This window comes from Nelumbo nucifera, chromosome 4, assembly GCF_055504915.1.
Source record: "Nelumbo nucifera cultivar China Antique chromosome 4, China Antique-T2T, whole genome shotgun sequence".
Taxonomy (NCBI): Eukaryota; Viridiplantae; Streptophyta; class Magnoliopsida; order Proteales; family Nelumbonaceae; genus Nelumbo; species Nelumbo nucifera.
The window spans coordinates 153,107-173,586 of NC_142652.1; the positions used below are offsets into that span (position 1 = coordinate 153,107).

The following is a 20,480-nucleotide window of genomic DNA, read 5'->3' on the forward strand; positions in this document are numbered from 1 at the left end:
TGCACTCTCTACTCACATGGATCCCATGAATTAAAACCTTTTGCAATATATATATATATTGAAATCCACTGTCGATAGTTTAGTTTCCATCAGAGAGAGTGCATTCCCCGATCATTCACTTTGTCCGACAAAGGGGTTGATCCTATCATTATGATCACCTACTCAGGTGAATTCTCGGACTGTCCCAACATACCTAGGTTTTGACCCCCTCTAAGGATCTCACTGATTGGCACATCAAAGACAACCCAATTCGACACTTAGTGAAGTACCATAATCGAGTCTATGGGTTAGGTGTAACATTCAAGTTTTTCCCATCTATCTCCAAGTTCCACAACAATACTGGAATTTGGTATAGTTCAGGGTTTCCAGAAAACCCACACTGCATGTACCTCAAGTCTCACCTTGGTAGCTGAGATAAGCCAACCCAACCAACTTGGCGGTACATCAGTGTCAGCCTTGGCAGGATAAATCTCCCCAGATCTATCCAACGGCTGTGAAGATTCTAAATTAACACGAATCTCATAAGTGTCTAGTTTAAGGGTATTACACAAAAACACATCAAATCACATGAATCAATTATGCACTTCTATTCATTTACAATAAATGACAATAAGTACATCAATCTGATTGAAGCGAAGGGCATACACTGTCTAACAGCCTCGCCCCACAATTGCCCCACACAACGTGCGATTGACACTTGTCCAATCGCACACGGTGGGGCGTTCCCGTGTGTGGGGCTAACGGGACAAACGTTAGCCCTGCCCGTTAGTCCCAAAATGTTCTAAAAAAGGCAAAGTGCGAGCTTCTCCCATATTCCCACCTCTTGAACCTCAAATTGGAGGCTTTGACCCCCGTTCTAGCCCGAGCTCGGATCTCCGCCCCCATCTTCGGCATCGGTGATCGCTTCGGTCATCAGGTAGACTTCTAGACGGCCAAACCCCATACCCATTAGCTTTGAGCTTCCTATCCACTTTAATCCAATATTGGACCGAAAACGACTACCAGGATTTAGGAAGCAGGAAACTGTTGTTTTGTCTGCCTTGGCTTGGCCCGGGTGTCTGTTCGCTCTTCTCTTCCTATATTTCGAGACTTTCTCCTCTTAGACAATTCTCTTCTTTCCCTCTAGTCTTTCTACTCGTTCATTCGTTGGTTTCGTGCATATTACTATACGCAGTAGACAATACAAAGAAGAAGCATTCAATCCAATACAAACTTACCTCTTCATTTAATTTAGACCTCTACTTCTCTCACCACCCATCTTTATATGTACATCAGACACTCATACCCCTCATCCTTGTTCTTCTTCTGTGTATACGCCAATGCCTGCCGAGCCATCTCTCCTCCTCTTTCTCGTCGTTGTTATTTCCACCCATGGCCATGGCGACGACACCGCCCCCTCATCGTCGTCAACCAATGAGTCATCATTTTGCAATTTCATGGCTGTGCTGTTTGGGGTCGGGGTGATCACCGTGGTGATGATCTGGGACACATAGTCCATCGACACTAGCTAGTGAGAGTTTCAATTACTTGCCACCACCTCTGTTTTTTTTTTTTTTCAATTAGGTGAGACTAGCTAGTGTAGCTCCAATCTTTGTTTTTCAATATGGGACACACTTGGTGACCAAAGTGATCGCCGGTGCCGGAGATGGGGGCAGAGATCTGAGCTCGGGTTAGAATGGTGTTCAAAGCCTCCAATTTGAGGTTCAGGGAGCGGGAATATGGGAGAAACTCGCACTTTGCCCTTTTGAAATCGTTTTGGGGCTAACATTCATCCGGTTAGCCCCGCACGCGGGAACGCCCCACCGCGTGCGATTAGACAGGTGTTAGTCACACGTTGTGAGGGGCGAGGTGCGGTGCGACAGAGATGTGACGGGTCAGCTAACCCAATAAAGGATAGCTTAGGGAGGATTGGGTCATGGTACCCAATGGGTTATGGGTATCCATTAAAAAGATCAGGAATTTTCAAATATATATATATTCAATTCTGATTTTCTTTCTTCCCTCTATTCTTCTGTTCGTTCATCTCTCTCTTTGTTCCAACCCTAATATGAGGTTGGAGATGGCAGCTAACCATTTTCTAACTCTAGATTACCCTATGTATCTCTTTTCTCCTCCTCTCTCTAATTAGAAAAACCCTAATCAGCACGAAATCAACAATAGCAAGGTTCTGGTGGCTGAACCTTGGACACAGGAAACTCCCATCCATTTGCACTGTTTAATAGATGAGTTCCGTGATTGTGGATTTCTCCATTCCTGTTTTAGTTTCAGTAGAATCTCTTATTAGTATTATCTTTCTAGAGACCAAGGTAGAACTGCTGCTCTTCGGTGGCAACTTTCTTTTTGATGATAATGATGGACCGATGAAACTTTACAGAGCTTGGTTTTGCCAGATTTTTTTTTGTTCTCTGGGAGCTAAAGAACCAAGGACCACCAATTCCCAAACTTCACAAGATAAAACTTGATAGAGCTTTGTTGGCTGGGTTTGATTAATATCACCAATCCACCATTTTAAAGCTGCAATCACAATCTACTTTTCGGTGGACGCTTAATAGAGCTGAGTCATTACCGTTATTTTATGGTTTTGTATCTATAATTGAAAATGAACAAGTGAACATAGACTTTTGAAATTTATTTTTGGTCTTCCATTAAATTGTCATTTGCCATGTTACACTAGCAATGATTTCTTCATTCCAATTGAAGAAAGAAATTCCAACTTCCTGTTCATTTTGCAATTTCTCTATTTTCTTTGTTTTTGAAGCATTGATCATAATATTTTACAATTTCTATTAAATTTCTATAACTTTTGCTTTTCTTTGTAACTTTTGTTGATTTTCTTCATTTTCTGTTTTTATATAACTTTTGGGATTATTGTTCTGCAATTTCTGTTTTTTATTTTTTTATTTTTGGAAAAAGGTAATGTAATTTATTCAGCACATAAAAGAGAGTTACTTCAAGACCCAACATAAAAGAGTTATTCTGCATTTCTGCAATTTCTGTTTTTTATTTTTTTTGCAGTTTCTGTTTTTTATTTTGTATTTTCTATTTTTTTTTGTAAATTCTATCATTTTCCTTCATTTTCTATGCTATTATTTTATAATTTTTGTTATATTATTCTGTAATTTCCGGGTTTTCTTTGTATATTATTTTTTTGTAAATTATATATATATATATATATATTTTCATTTTGCCTTTTTTTTTCTATAATTTCTGTTAAGTTTTGCATTTCTGCAATTTATGCTATATTCTGTCTCATTTAATGAATTAAAAGATTAATGGGCTGGGTTTGGTACTTGGGTCAAGGCAGGTTTGGATTGAATCCGACCCATTTAATTTTATCTATGGGTCATTAACAGGTTGGTGGGTTAGAATCGTTAGATGAGTTCGGTTGAAGCTCAACACAAACCCATCCAACTGCCACCCTACTGCCTACTGGTAGTTGCCAACGAGCTGGAACTAATGCATTCAATGATTCAAATGACGTTACTCATGGATAAAGCTGAAAGTGGATTTGGCAGCTCCCTTAATAAAGTGAAAAATAAGTCTGTTTTCCAGATCCATATTGACGTTTTCGGTTACTACAAATAGATATCTGGACACACGTTAAAAACAGGCCATTTTGTAGATATTCTTCATATTCCCAGAGTATAATTTTTTTTCATTACTTATGGCCCATCATGGCTTTGCTTTTACTGTTTGAAAAACACCGACGAACTGCAGTTCCTTTACATATAAAGAGCTCATCTGATAAAACAAAAATAGGTGCATAATGGGACAGAAAATGTAGAAGTTAGCTCGGTACATTTTTAGGCCAATTTGTGCAACCCAATGTGCAGATCAGAAGATATGGAAATGAGAAGTGGGATGGAATGGTGCCAAACTGCTTTAAAAACTCTCTTCTGGTGTGCTTTTATTGATTGAGAAGGTCTTTGAGCATTGTACCTGATATCAAAGATATGGATCATGGGGTCTGCTGAGCCAGATGTGATGTATAAACCATCAGGAGACCAAGACTGATTTATTAGGGCAGATTGTGATTCACTATTTTCTTGCTTCCATCCAAATGCATGAATCTCAGTCTGCCTCAACCTGATATCAAACAACCGAAGCTGCTTCTCGGGAGCCCTGCAGATAGGAAAAAGCAATGCATATGTGAAAACATCCATGCAGTGACAACATAGTAGAACAATAGGTGTAATTTGTACATAAACATTTTATGTGCCAATTTGATGGCAAATTAGCAGAGCAAAAGGTTGACAAACACTTAAAAACTGAAGCCTCCCACTGCAACTAACTAATTGAACCTCTTATGACTTAGAGCCTCAAAAAACCCAAGAGCAGGGAAATGGCAAAATTTGTAGGAGCATCCTATGTATGACAGTTTTAACTGGAACAAAGAAACAAATTAGTGATTAAATTCATATAGGCTAAGGGCTGTCAATGGACTCCTAAAGCCCGACACCTGATTTGACTACAAATCCAATTATCCCAGATTTGGACGTTAGAACTCACATCCAATTAATAATCAGATCAGATATGGATTTAACCCCATCCAGTCCAATTAAAATCCACATTCACTATATATAAGATATTATGTACAATTACATAAAGCGTATAAATGATATATTTAATATTTTATATTTATATATATATTTTTATACATGTATAAGTAAAAAATAATTAGGTTTTCTAAAATTCTTTTAATTTCTTATCATTTTAAATAAGATGGATGTGGATTAAGTTCAAATCCAATCTGAGTCCAACATTTCGGATTTCAGATTGGATTTGGATCCAGGGGTTGATGATTGAATCAGATGTGTACCAGATCAATCAAATCTGATATGTTAACAGCTCTAGGTGAATAGGTTGAGCTTGTTCCACATCCATGCATATCATGTTTACAGGTCAATATCATTTCTGAAGCTACTTCTGTGCAACTGCAACACATCAACATTGTTAGCTAGGAAGGACTAGTTCGAAAGGTGAAATGAAGTAACTCAATCACAGGTTCTCAGTTCTCTTAAATTCTTTTCAGTTGACTGAATTGTGTATTGTTGCAGACTAACAAAACAAAATCTCCGCTGTGTAGTAAATGGCATGACTAACAGAAAAAATATTTGTGAGCATAAAAGTATAGATATGAAAAAGTCAAGTTGATAAAAATAAGGCTCCTGTAGCAAATTCTTTAGTCCCTCACCCTGTTTGCACCATGAATAGGTTGAAGTCCAATGGATTGGGCAACACACTCATGCATTTACTTTCTATTTGATGCTTGAAATCAGCTCTTCCAGCTAGCAAATCAAATCCAATGATTCTCTTGTCTGCACCAACGGACATTACAATCTGCTTTTGCTGCATGCCAGCAACTCCCATGACAGCTGAAGAATGCAGATTCCTGTGTAAGGCCTTTGGTTTCCATAAGTTTTCACCAGTTTTCTCATTCCAAAGTATCACAGCATGATCGCTTCCACCAGTTGCGAAACATAAATCAACCCATGGCATGAAAACTATGCTATTGATAATTCCCTTGAGATGAGGCTTTTCTTCCAAGAAGGTTACTCTCTTCCTCTGTCCATAATCAAAAACAAAAACAGAGGCAATATTCTCCACATGAGTATTGTCATGGACACGAAAGACATGAACTTACTGACATTGTTTTTTTTTTTGTAAAATGGAAGCATATCAGAAAAACTATGCATTTTGCAGGCCTCAGATTATTACAATGTTTAGGACTTGTATTCCTTTGAGAGTTGAGCAGACACCTACTTTATGTAGATGTGCCGAGGACACGGCAGGAAACGATGTCAGATACAGAATTTAAACTAAAAATTGAAGTATCTGATACAATAAGGCATCCTTGTACAGGTATCCTGGTGAAAAATGCAACTGAGCTATAATTCATATAAATGTTCGAGATAAAAAGGCTATCTGAGTCAATGAAATATATCATATAATGAAATACCAAATAACAACTTCCGTCCACATCATTTATGAGAAAACAGCTGGTAGTTGCAATGTCAAGTGCAGAAGCAGAGTATGAAGCTATGGCACATGGAGTGTGAAACCTTGTATGGTTGAATTCACTGCTTCATGAGCTTGGGTTCCTTGTACAGGACCTAAAAAATTTGTATCGTTATTGTAAAGTACCATTAGAACTGCTCATGGTTCTACTCAATACTATAAAGAGAAATTCAACTGAAGTTAATCACTGCTACAGCTGTAAAGGATGGAACGGATTATCAGTTGTGGGTCATTAATTAGGAAGCTAGGCATGATTGACATCTTTTCAACTTCTTTAGGGGGAGGTTGTCAGGTCTGGGTCTTCTCAATACTGGTATTTTAGCAAGCACAATCTGATTATCCAGTCTTATCCTCTCTCCTATTGAGAAATCTAGTATTTTAGTAAAAAATTTGGACATTCATTCAGCTCAACCTCAAGGTCCAATGAAGGTCTATAATTCTGCTGAATCTCAAAGTTCAAATAAGGCCCTCCACCCACAACTCCCTAACATGTCCATAATCTCCTTTTTCACTACTCTCCAACATGCTTTATAAAAAGAAATATTAAACCCATATGGACCAGGAGCCTTCTCCCCCTTGATTTTCTTTACCTCCTCTCTAAATTTTTCCTCTTTGCCAGTCCCCTACCCCTCTTTCTTTTCCTGTGCCTCTCTAAATCCGCAAACACCAAACTTCTCCCCTTTATTTTCTTGTGCCTCTTTTTTTCTTGCTCTTTGCCAGTCCCCTACCCCTCTTTCTTTTCCTATTAAGGAAGTTTGGTGTCAGCCGATTCCCCCCAAATTTAAGGCTTTTTGTTGGGAAGTGGTCTATGGGAAGATTAACACTTTGGACTACTTGCAAAAGAAAAGGCCTTTCTTGTGTATTTCCCCGAAGTAGTGTACTCTTTGCAAGTCCGATGGTGAAGTAGTGTACTCTTTGCAAGAAAAGGCCTTTCTTGTGTATTTCCCCGAAGTAGTGTACTCTTGGGATTGGTTTTTCTCTCTGTTTGGGTGCAGGTGGAACATGCCAATGGAGATTCACTGTTTGACCCTTCTACCTTTGCTTGGCCAAAAAGAAGGGGAAGAATAACGTGGAGATGCACTAGAGCAACAGTGATTTGGATCTTATGGGAAGAAAGAAATGCAAGAAGCTTTCAAGAAAAGGAGGAACTGTTTGCATTGGCTATTAACTTTGGATTTATTTAGACAGTTCTCCTTTGATGATATTTGGAGGAACTGGTTTTCAGTGGCATCTAGTTTAGTGCAAAAAATTAAAACAAGGTTGGTGTGGGCACCTCCTCTTGAAGGCTTTCTGAAATTAAACTTTGATGGGAGTAGTCAAGGCAACCCAGGGTCCTTTGGGAATTGGAGTCATAAGAGATAAGGGTTTATACTAGCACTTTATTTAGGACTGATGGGGGTTGGAGATTCTTTAAAGGCTGAACTGTTTGCAGTTTTACAAGGTGTTCAGATTGCAAAATACATGAATTTGGAGAACCTGGTGATTAAAGGGGACTCAAAGGTGGTGGTAGGTTGGCTAAGAAATCCAGACTCAGTTATTTGGTGTTGTAGAATGAAATGAAGAAGTTCCATTGGTTAACACAACAGATGAACCTGAGTATACAATAGGAGGGAAGGGAGGCAAATGCATTGGCTGATTCTTTAGCAAAGCAAGGGCTAATTAGGGATCAGTTGTATTGGGCACATTTGTAATTACTGTGCTAGCTTTGATTTAATAGTGAGGCTGCATTTCACACCTCCCTTTGGGATGCTTGTAACAGTGTCTATCATTATTTATCTCGATGAAATTTAATGATCTTTTACTTATTAAAAAAAACAGATTAGTGAAATATATGTGTTTAATATATTTTTATTTAGAAAATAAATTCTTCCTCCAGACCTTCCACTCATCCCCAATCCTATCAAACTCCATATTCCCTCAGAAACAACTTCTGCTCATCAATTATTCTATCACCTTTTCCAAACCTAACAATAGTGTTTCTCTTTCTCGACCTCTTACCAAGGTCTGAAAAGAAGTACTCTTATCCCCTTCTGTCAACCACAAGGCCCTTGATTTTTGTCTCCAAGCCATCTCCTCAAAGTGAAACATTCTCTCTAACTCCACTCCTAACCCTTCCCTCTCCTCTCTCCAGACCCCGACAATTTTTTTTTGACCAGTAATCAAAGGTATTTCATTTCATTAAGAGAAAAGAGATTACAAATTCATAATAGATTAGATAAAAAGGAAATACAACCTTTTCCAATTTACAGAGATTATCCCAAATCTGCCTAGAATAGTTGATCCCTATGTGCCCCTTGCTTTGCCAACTTATCAGCCATCCCATTTGCTGTTCTCTTAACCCATTTGAAACTTGCCTCTAGATCCTTAGCTAAGCTCTTTATTTCTCTTATTAGATGTCTGAACTTCCACACTACTGGATTGTTATCATCCATCCATGAAATTACTAATTTTCAATCACCTTCTATTTCTAAGTTCTTAAAACCCCTTTGTTTTGCTAGTTTCAGGGCTTGAAGGCTGATATTTCTGCTCTTACCAAATCCCCTACTCCTATCAGTCCTGAGAGTAGTGTTACCACTTTCCCTGCTTCATCCTTGAACACTCCTACTTCTGACAAACCAGGATTTCTCAAGGAGCTTCCATTAAAATTAAGTTTTAGTCTGTTTGATTGAAGAGGTTTCCAGTCCAGAACTACTCTTTCTTTCATAGCTGCTGAATTGGCCACTTCAAACCAGGCTCTGATAATATCATCTACTGCCACCAATTTGAAAGCTTCCAAAGATTTTGCCCACATTGTTGTTTTGGTCTTTATTCTTTCAACAATATCCTCCAAGTTCCTTGCCTTGTCTTTGAACAGTCTTTCATTTCTTTCCTCCCATAGAGTCCAAATTGTAGCTGCCCTTGCTGTCTTCCATAGTAATCTTCCTCTCTTTTTTTTCTTGCCTGAAGAAAGCTGGATTAAAAAGAGTTGCACAGTCCCGTAGAGGGTCCCACCTGCAACCAAATAGAGAAGAGATGCACGACCAAACAGAAAATGACTTCTTCTTTGGAGAACATCACAAGTATTTATCTTTCCCCAAGTAAACTCCCCATCAGAAGAAGGCTTGGACTTTTTGGGGAATAAGCTAACTCCAATTTTCTTTCGCAGGAAAGTTACCTCCCCTCCCAGAGTCTAAGGAAACTAGAGTGTCAAAAAAAGAAGCGCAAGAGAAATATCCAGAAGGGGAAGGTGTCCAAACTCTGTTATCTTCCACCCTTACATCCAAGAAGACTGACCCCAAAGCTCGTAACAAATTTATCACTAGATCACATTCTCTATCTCTTAAACCCCTTCTGAAGCCAAAGTTCCAGTTTAGACCTGAGGGAGAAAGACTCCAAAAACAAGCAATGGGCTTCTTTTTAAGGTTAGAGAGAGCAAAAAGCAAAGGGAATTGAGATTTTAGGGGAGTATCCCCCACCCAAACATCCTCCCAAAAGAGGACTTTGTTACCATTTCCCACATCGAATTTTGTAAAGTTCAGGAAGATAGGAATGACCTCATTTATGGCTTTCCAGGGGGAACAACTTGAAGCGAGAGGCAAGATCTTTGCATCCCATCCGTTGCCCGAAGCACCATGAATGCTCATTATGACTTTGTGCCACAAACTCTCCTTCTCTTTAGGAAAATGCCACAACCATTTCCCAAGTAGAGCTGTATTTCTATGTTTCAAGTTTCCCAACCCTAGTCCCCCTTGAGTCTTAGGTCTAAACACTATCTCCCACTTCACCAAGTGATCTTTCCTTTCCTCCCCTGGTCCCCAAAGGAAATCCCTCATGATTTTCTCTAGCTTCCATGCTACTTTGGTTGGGATTTGGAATGTAGAGAGGAAATAAATTGGGAGGTTTGTTAGGGTTATACTATTAATTTCATCTGCCTTCGAGACCATTCTAGTTAGCACATCAGCCACCAACGTGAAGAGCATTGGAGAGAGAGGACCCCCTTGCCTCAAACCACTCCTTGTTGGAAAAAAATCTCTTGAAACTCCATTGATTAAAATAGATAAGTGGCATGAGCTTATGCAGCCTTTTATCCACTTTCTCCATTTGGCTCCAAAACCCAATTTCTCCATAATCTCCAAAGGAACTCCCGATTAACAAAATCATAGGCCTTTTCAAGATCTAATTTGCAAATAAAACCTTTTTCTTTTCTTTTCCTCCTTTCCTCCACACCACATTCGTTTGCTATCGAAATTTGATCTATTATTTGTCTCCCCTTAACAAAAGCTCCTTGGTTTTGGGAAATCACCATAAGTAGAACCTTGCTTAGTCTCCCAGATAAGACCTTCGCTAAAATTTTGTAAAAGCTTCCCACCAAACTAATTGGTCTGTAATCCTTTGGATGTAAAGCTTCTTTTTTCTTGGGTATTACTGCAATGAAGGTGGAATTTGCACCCTGAGTTACTTTTCCTTTGTACCAATATTCATTAAAGACCTCCAACAAATCAACTTTATTTACATCCCAACATTTTTAGTAGAAAGCCATAGTGAATCCATCTAGCCTTGGAGCTTTAGAATTGTCCATTAAGAAAACTGCTTCTTTTAGCTCCTCCAAAGTGAACCTCTCTTCCAGTAGTTCCTTCTGGGTCCTAGGTGATGAGAGTAGAATTTATCACATTTTTATCCCCAAATATTCTATCTTTCATAATTAATTAGCACTTAATTGGACTCGTATTCCTTGTATTTCGGTTCAGGGCATGAAAGAAGGCATCAGGAGCAAAGAAAGGCAAACCGGATGATTTTTCATAGTTTCGGCACCGTTCAGTAATCTGGGCCTAACTCGCATATCCGAACTCCGATTGGACTGATTCAAGACCCACAGGAAAGATAAGAGAAAAAGCCACAACTTTCGTGTTTTGGGCTTTTGCCGATTCGGCCTGCACCGAAGTCAAATCCGGGCCTGAAGTTGCAGCAAATTCGCAGGAAGGCCCAATCCGCAGCTGAAGCCCAACTTGCAGAAAAGCCTGGCAGCAGCCCAATTCGCAGAGGAGGTCTAATACGAATCCAAGAACAAGAAACTGAGAAGAGTCCTTCCAGATCTAAATTCTTGATGTAATCTTAGAAGGATAAAGGGATTGAGTTCACTAGATAAAGAGATAAGAGTAGGATTAGACTAGGACTTTCTATTTTTGCAAGATAAACTTCAAGAGGAAGTAGGAGACCACCCTCTCCCCTTTAAGCTATATAAAGGGGGGGTGGACTAGCTAGAGGATCACTCAATCTCTGGATTGAATCAAGAAGCAAAGGAGCAATCAGTCAAGAAAGGAGAAAACAATTCAAGAAACTTGGGGAAGGTGATCAAGAATTCAAGAAACTTCAAGAAGAGGAGATCTCGGCACCATGGGTGAAAACCATGTTAATGAATATATTTTTATCTTTATGATTTATCCAAGATTGTGATTTCCATATAGTCTATGAATTATTGTGCTTAATGCAATTAAGAGCTTGGCCACCTCTTAATTGATTTGTGTTATGTGAATGAATCGAGAGATGAATTCACATAATCGACTGAATAATTCATAGTGTGAATTGAATGGTATATAGAGATATATATACATGATTCATCTGAATTTAATGGTTTTTCTTGGACTTAATGCATTTCCATCTTGAGAGCTCTACTCGAGAGATCGAAGGGTTACCTGATGGGCGTAGTTTTAGTATATCTCGAGAGAGAATATTAAATAAAATTGGAAAGACCTCAGCTTATGGGAATGACAAATAATCTTGGTTAATTGAATCCATTAATATTCATTACATTGGTTAGGTGGACCAAAAGCCCTAACAATTTCATCCATTGCATATTCGGTTAGTGATCACCCTTGCTTCTATTTTCTTTTTCTAGTTTTTATTTTCAGTAGTTCTTGCTCAAATCTGAATTTCGATTGTCCAAATAATTAGGGAAGACTGTGGGTCTAATACTTATTTTGTTAAATCCCCGTGGGAACGATATTTTTATACTACTTGATAACTAGTGCACTTGCTAGGGTTATATATTTATAGCTATCAAGTTTTTGGCGCCGTTGCCGGGGATTTAATCCTAAAATAATATTGGAACTTGTTAACCTTGATTAATTTGGATTTTTTTTTATTTGTTCGAACTCTTGCTGTGTTCAGATTTATTAGTGCATGACACACACTAGAAGAGAAGGACTAGCAATATTCGATCCTGAAATAGAAAAAACCCTTCTTTATTTAAAGAGATGCTTAGGGAGTATCCTCACCATGGAATACCAGCTTGGTATCAAAATCAGACCTTTTATAATGGCATTACCCCCCTAATCGATCTATTATTGATGCAGCTGCAGGTGGCACTACCATGAGCACCAGAGGAAGCCTATGACCTAGTAGAAGAGATGGTGTCAAACAACTATCAATGGAGTAATGATCGAACCAATCAAAGGGGAGTACACCATATCGATTCCCTTGCAGCCATATCTGCTCAACTTGCTAATCTGAATAAGAAACTTGATACTCTTAATATTGCAGCAATAAATGCATTATCTAGCATCCCATGTGATTTCTGTGGTCAAATAGGATATGCTAATTCTGATTGTCCATTATGTAGTCCTTTCACTTCATATGAGAATGCTAATCTTATCTCTCATGCTGGCAGGCCGAATTTCAACTCCTACTCAAACACATACAACCCAGGGTGGAGGAATCATCCAAACTTTTCATGGAGCAACAATCAGCAAACGGCACCCACGGGATTCCAACAATAGCTGCCTCCACAAGAAAAAAAGAGTAATCTGGAAGAAATGATCTCTAAGTTCATTAATGCTACTGAAGCAAGGTTCCAAGAGCAAGATAAGAGGTTTTTAAGCCATGAAGCATCAATTAAGAACTTAGAAGTTCAAGTGGGGCAGATTGTGCATATGTTGTCGGAAAGAAAAGAGGAACGGCTGCCCAGCAATACGGAGAAAAATGCAAAAGAGCAAGTAAATGCCATAGCTTTAGGAAGCGGGAAGACAATTGGTGAGATCCAGAAGGATGATAAGGAAACTGATTCGCAGAGGAGGTCTAATACGAATCCAAGAACAAGAAACTGAGAAGAGTCCTTCCAGATCTAAATTCTTGATGTAATCTTAGAAGGATAAAGGGATTGAGTTCACTAGATAAAGAGATAAGAGTAGGATTAGACTAGGACTTTCTATTTTTGCAAGATAAACTTCAAGAGGAAGTAGGAGACCACCCTCTCCCCTTTAAGCTATATAAAGGGGGGGGGGGTGGACTAGCTGGAGGATCACTCAATCTCTGGATTGAATCAAGAAGTAAAGGAGCAATCAGTCAAGAAAGGAGAAAACAATTCAAGAAACTTGGGGAAGGTGATCAAGAATTCAAGAAACTTCAAGAAGAGGAGATCTCGGCACCATGGGCGAATTCAAGAGTTCTTTCTTTCCCTTTGTTTGCTTTAATTCTTCTATCATGAACTGATTTGTTTTTAGCTAGGGCTGTGGAAAGCCTAACCATGTTAATGAATATATTTTTATCTTTATGATTTATCCAAGATTGTGATTTCCATATAGTCTATGAATTATTGTGCTTAATGCAATTAAGAGTTTGGTCACCTCTTAATTGATTTGTGTTATGTGAATGAATCGAGAGATGAATTCACATAATCGACTGAATAATTCATAGTGTGAATTGAATGGTATATAGAGATATATATACATGATTCATCTGAATTTAATGGTTTTTCTTGGACTTGATGCATTTTCATCTTGAGAGCTCTACTCGAGAGATCGAAGGGTTACCTGATGGGCGTAGTTTTAGTATATCTCGAGAGAGAATATTAAATAAAATTGGAAAGACCTCAGCTTATGGGAATGACAAATAATCTTGGTTAATCGTATCCATTAATATTCATTACATTGGTTAGGTGGACCAAAAGCCCTAGCGATTTCATCCATTGCATATTCGGTTAGTGATCACCCTTGCTTCTATTTTCTTTTTCTAATTTTTATTTTCAGTAGTTCTTGCTCAAATCTGAATTTCGATTGTCCAAATAATTAGGGAAGACTGTGGGTCTAATACTTATTTTGTTAAATCCCTGTGGGAACGATATTTTTATACTACTTGATAACTAGTGCACTTGCTAGGGTTATATATTTATAGCTATCACTAGGCAATCTGGTCCAATCCAACTCAGGCAAGGGATCTCTTTCCTTGTCTTTTCCATAAATGTCTTTGAAATGATTCACAAAAGCTCTCACGATTTCCTCCTCCCTCAAAAGCACTTCCCCTCCAAACTCTACATTGTGGATGTAATTCTTTTTCTTCTTCCATTTGCTGGAGAGTGAAAGAATCTAGTACTCCCATCACCCTCTAACAACCATCTACACCTCGACTTTTGTCTCCAAGAAATTTCCTCCTTCCTCAGGGTATCCTCTAATTCTCTTTTTAAGACCCATCTCTCTTTTCGATCCTCTTCTGACATTATTCCCCAAGATTCCTTCTCATCTAATTCCTCTATTCTTCTATAGATTAAAGACTTCTTATCCTCTAACCTCCCAAAAGTCTCCTTGTTCCATTCTTTTATCCTTTCTTTCAATCTCTTTAACTTAATGACAAACCTCACCCCCTTCATCCTTACATTTATTCCATTTTCCTCCCACTATTTTTTTCCAGAAATTTGGGGTCCTCCAACCACATGTTCAAGTCTAAAGGGGGTTGGGTCTCCTCCAATCCTTTCCTGACCTAGACTTACAGGACAATGGTCTGAGATTAACCTAGGCAAGGCTTTGGGTACCAAGTCTTCCCACATCTCCTCCCAATCTACTATGAATAAAAATCCGTCCAATTTAGAGCAAATTGGATTACTCTAGAAGTTAGACCACGTAAATTGTGCATGTAGGAGTGGCAATTCCTTCAATTCCAAATCCATCACCAGGTTGTTGAACGTCCTCATGTTGTGGTTATGCCAAGGTTTGGGTTAGTTGACTCATTTGAGAATCTGATAACATTAAAGTCACCCCTAGACACCATGGTACTTCCCACAGGCCTCTAATATCATTCAACTCTTCCTACAAAAGGTTTCTTTCCCTATAAGAGTTTGGGCCATAGACATTTGTCAATGCCCACATTTTATTGTCCTTATGCATCTTGATTTTTACGGAAATTGAAAAATGCCCAATCAATTCCTCTAAACAGTCCACTTCCTCATTTTTCCACATTGTTAGTAGTCCTCCGAATGCCCCCTAAGAAGGAGTGTAAGACCAGCTTACCCCTCTCTCCCCCAAATACTTCTGATCCATCTCCTGTCTACCTTTGGTAACTTTGTTTCTTGGATCATAACCTACTGGTTTCTCTTTTTCTAAAACACTTTTAATTACACTCCTTTTCCTAGCACTTCCTAGGCCCCTGACATTCCAGCTTAAGATTTTCATTTTAGAAACTGCAAAGAGCTATTTCCTCTTTCTCCTCAAGTTTACTTTGCTACCTTTCCTTGCTTTTAGGGGTGGCAAATTTCCCTGTCCCCGACGGGTACCCGGGCTCCTCGACCCGATGGGGTTGGGTATGGGGGGTACTTTGGCAGGGTCAGGGTCGAGGATGGGGCGATCCTTGAATCCCCGATCGGTTTCGGGGACGAGGATGGGGAATGCAATCCCCGCCCCGCCCTGACCCTGATTAATATTATAATTATAAATTATATATATAATATAATATAGTATATTATATAATTATAATAATTATTAATTTATTATTTGTTTATTTAAAAGATTAAAACATAAAAAAAGTAAAACACTAAAACACTTGAATAGTAATAGTAAAACCCTTCGACTAAAAATCGACTTCGAGTCTTCGACAAAGAGAAGAGAGACGACTGAACCCTATCTTTGTCTTCGTCGCCGATTCGTCGACTGCCGTCGTTGATTGTTGCCACTCGCCAGTCGGACATTGGACAGAGGAGAGGACAGAGATACTCGAGTCTCGACAAAGGACAGAGGAGATACTCAAAGATCTTCCTTCAACCTTCATCATCGTCGCCGACCGCCATCGCCTTTCTGCTGTTCTCTGGCAACCTTGATTAATTTCTCTTCCTTGTCGAACATTGACACCCGTAAGTTTCGATTTGGTTTTTTTTTTCCCAAACCTGTTTTATCTTCAATCATTTTGTTTTGAAGTGATTACAGCTTATTAAATCTCATGGTTGTCAATTTCATCAAACTTTTTCAACATATTCAGTTACAGAGATTTAAGGCCTCGACCATCGAAGGAACTGCCTCCCATTTCACCAACTTAGTGTTAAGCCAACCTTTAAGTTGCTTCTATATCTTCTCTATATCCTGTTGGATACAAGAGAGTTCCTAATTTTTTAGTAGTACATGAAAATTTTAATTAAAATAAATAGAGAAGATGGGGAATTCGGGGATACGGGTCTCCGACGGGGAATTCATCCTCGTCGGGGTCGGGGATGGAGGGGGGATTCCTTTCCCCGCCGGGGATTGGGGACGGGGATGGGGGGTGATTTGGAGGTCAGGGTCGGGGATGGGGAATGTAATCCTCGCCCCAAACCCGCCCCGTTGCCATTCCTACTTGCTTTCTCTCCTTTCTTCTGCTTTCTACCTTTTCATAGTCTATTCCACAATGTATTTCTCTAATTCGCACGATTTTTTCTTTCTCTTCTTTCCTTTTCCATTTTTCTTGCTCTTATGCACCTCCTTCTCTTTTGGAATTTCATTCTCTTTCTCTCCCCTTTTACTCCCCTTTAGACATCCCTCCATTTCTACCTACTCTTGTTGTTTTTGAAATTTATCTGACTCTTCCCCCCCTGTTCAAAACAATCTTATCTCCAGTTTCTTCTTGCCTCATCTCAGACGACTCAATCATAGTGGCACTCTGAGCTTGGGCAAGGACCGGATCTGCAAAGCACTCCAATCTGTCCAGCTTTGCCATTTCCCCCAATAACTTCTTCCTTTGACTTACATCCCAAACGCTGTTTTGCTCCAAACTATGATTTCCTCCCTTAAGAATTGCAACTTAACAAAGCTAGCTGAACCTTCCACTTGAAAGCTCCTCCGTTTCTCCTCTATAGATTCCAAAAAATTTGGATGGCCCAACCACATATTCCTAAATCTAAACGGTTTAGGCCCTTCAAGTCTCACAAAATCTCTCAACACCACTGGTTTATGATTTGAACATATCAAGACGAGTTTTTTTTCCATCAAATCCACAAACATCTCCTCCCACTCCCCATTCACAAGAAAACTATCCAGCCTTCTAAGATTTGATGGGTCCTGACCATTAGATCAAGTGAATTTAGATCCCACCAACCCAGGTTTAACCAAGCATTCCTTCTAATGAACTCTCCATATCTCCTCATCGCTATTGGCACTCTTTTATCTCTCTCTCCTTTCATCTCCCCCACTCTTCTTGTAACATTGAAATCCCCCTCCCCAGCATCAAAGGTACCACCGCCACCTGATGAAAGTTCTCCAATTCCTCCCAAAGCTGCTCTCTATCACTGTCCAAATTAGGATAAAAAACAATTGATACCATCACCCTTGCCTTAGAATCCACATTTTCCAACACTACTGAGACTGGAAAAAACCCTTTAAAACACCCAATTTTTCTCAGCACCCATAAGTTCCAAATAATTAACAACCCACCTGACAAGCCTTTTGATTCCAGCACCACCGCTCTACCGTTCACCCCCCAAACTTCATTGATGATCTTCCAATCAACATCTTCCAATTGTCTTTCCTGCAATAATAACATTTCCACTTCTTACCACCTCTCTCCTTGGATCTCTCAAACCCCTTATATTCCATTTACGCCCTCATTTCCTCCTCCTCCTCCACCCTTTCGCCCTTAAAATTCTCAGCTCCCGTACTCCCATTTGTCCTCCTCCCCCTTCTCTCTTTTGCCTGAACTACTACATAAATCTTCACCCTTCCTACCCCTCTCCTCCAATGCCCTGAAAGACTTCCTTGCAAACTCCTCACTCCCTAAGAAACCAGCCCTAGAGTTTTACTCACTTCCACCTCTGTCTCAACAACATTCTCCAATCAAATCCTCTATTCACAGCATGTGTCTCATCCACCTCCACTTCCACAAGGTCCTCTTGCTCCTTTTTACCCTCCTCTCCTTCAATTGGCTTGGTGTAGGACTTTCGTTACCTTATATAAACACTTGTGCTCTTGACTCTTCCAGCCTTTACCCCTCCATCAGCCCCTTCTCTAGTTCTCCTTTTTCCTCACTTATAGCCTTTAACCTTTTTTCTCTTCTCCATTCAAAACTACTTCTTTCCTTTCCCACCCTCAAGCTCTTCCTCTTCTCTCCCAAATGCCTCCCCCCCTTTCTCTTTTCCTCCTTCCGCCATCACCACACCAACACCTCTATCCTCCTCCCTTCTTCTTCCAACTCCAACAGCTGTTTCTGCCTTTGCTTCCCCTGCTTCCTTTGTAAAATCAATCCCTCCTTCCCTCCTTCCCCCTGATTGTACTTGTAACATCCTTGTACAAGGAACTTACCTGATTTTTCGAGTTCTAAATCATTTTCTAATAATGTAGATACTTGATTTCTCCTTTACCAATTACATTCACCTTATTGGGAAATGGTAAATTCTTGGGACAGGCTTGGTATATAAGTTAGGGCCTTTAAATTGTAAATGCATCATTTTTCTAGGAATTAGCAGTAAAAGCTTTCATTACCTATGTAAAAAAATATCATCTACCAGTATGCACAATCCCAAAATATCTAACCATATGTTTTTTTTTTTTTTTTTTGTCAGCAGAACATATATTTTATTATATTTGATTAAAGATGTGGTTAGTACAACTTGGTGACAGAATATCATCCCCCAATTTCAAACCCAAGTTACATAGAAGCCCAAAACAGTTGCTGACTCATAACCCATTGTTTGGCAAGGGAATAAATAAGCTAATCCATTTCCACTACTTCTTACCCACTTAAATTCAGCTTCTATATCCTTTGCAATCTTTTCTGTTTTCCAAGGAAGCAGAGAGAAGAGAGAAGGAAGAAGAGGAGAAGAGAAGAGAAGAGGAGAAAAGTGAGAGAGCCAAAAAGCTTGTTGGCGACGCCAACTATTCTATTTATATATTAGGTGACCGTACATAACACAAAAGAAAGTAAATGGACCAAAGTACCCCTGCGGTACATAGCTTAGATATTACATCACTCCCCCTCAAGTTGGGGTGCAGATATCAATCATCCCCAACTTGTCACAAAGATCATAATGCTGCAAGGAATTTAATCCTTTGGTAAAGACATCTGCAAGTTGCTCTTTAGTGCTGACATATTGAGTGCACACTTCTCCCTTCTCTAGTTTCTCCCTAATAAAGTGTTTATCTACCTCAATATGCTTGGTTCTGTCATGGAGCACCGGATTAGATGCAATATTGATAGCAGCCTTATTATCACAGTAGAGTGACATAGGACCATCAAGAGGAAAACCCGATTCTCCTAGCAGATTTTTAATCCACAAGAGTTCAGCAACGCCATGAGCCATGGCCCTGTACTCTGCTTTTGCACTAGATTTGGCCACCACATTCTGTTTCTTACTTCTCCAAGTAACAAGATTTCCACCTACAAAGGTACAATAACTACTAGTGGATTTCTTATCATACATTGAGCCAGCCCAATCGCAATCAATATAAACTTCAACTTTCATATGCCCATGCTTCTTAAAGATGAGACCAGTCCTAGAGAATTTTTTTTAGGTACTTGAGAACTTGGTATGCTACCTCAAGATGTGCAGCCTTGAGAGCATTGCATCAACTAACTAAGAACTCCCACAACATACACAATATTAGGCCTAGTCATAGATAAGTAGAAAAGTCTTCCAACAAGCCTTTGGTACTGTTTTGCATCTTTTATGGGCTCATCATTGCAGTCCCCTAGTTTGCGGTTCACATCAATAAGAGTGTCAGCTGGTTTGGCACCCAGCTTCCCTGTATATTTCAAAAGGTCTAGGGTATACTTTGGGAGATGAAGATACCCTGTTGAGAGCGGGCAACCTCAATTCCAAGTAACGTAATGGTACTAGATGCTTCACTTCAAACTATGTGGCCAAGAACTTATTCAACCTCTGTATCTCTGAGACCTAATCACCAGTAATAACTATGTCATCTACATAGACTATCAAAGCTGCAGTTTTCCCTTGTTCCTTCTTTACAAAGAGTGTGTGGTCAGCTTAACACTGCCTAAAACCCATCTGTTGTACTGCTTGGTGGAATCTACTAAACCAGGCCCTAGGGGATTGTTTCAACCCATATAGAAACTTCTTCAATTTGCAAACTTTCTGCTCACTACCTTTAGTACAGAAACCGGGTGGTTGGTTCATGTACACTTCCTCCAACCATTCGAGAGGGCATTTTAATGTCTAATTGGTGAAGTTCCCAATCCAAACTTGTTACTAGAGAGAGAAGGACCCAAATAGAGTTCATCTTTGCTACATGAGCAAAGGT

At 39.4% G+C, this 20,480-nt stretch overlaps 1 protein-coding gene across 2 annotated transcripts in view; it reads right to left on the minus strand.

The window, feature by feature from the left end:
- Positions 1-3,491: 3,491 nt before the first annotated feature.
- The window catches only part of LOC104591948 (transducin family protein / WD-40 repeat family protein), a 136,468-nt gene continuing 119,479 nt past the window's right edge, over positions 3,492-20,480 (minus strand). For both annotated transcript variants that reach the window (XM_010251107.3, XM_088903970.1), the window contains 2 exons: positions 5,195-5,565; positions 3,492-4,122 (listed from right to left, as the gene is read on the minus strand). In XM_010251107.3, coding sequence (XP_010249409.1) covers positions 3,804-4,122; positions 5,195-5,565 — 690 coding nt within the window. In that variant the 3' untranslated portion in view covers positions 3,492-3,803. The remainder of the gene's footprint in view (positions 4,123-5,194; positions 5,566-20,480) is intronic.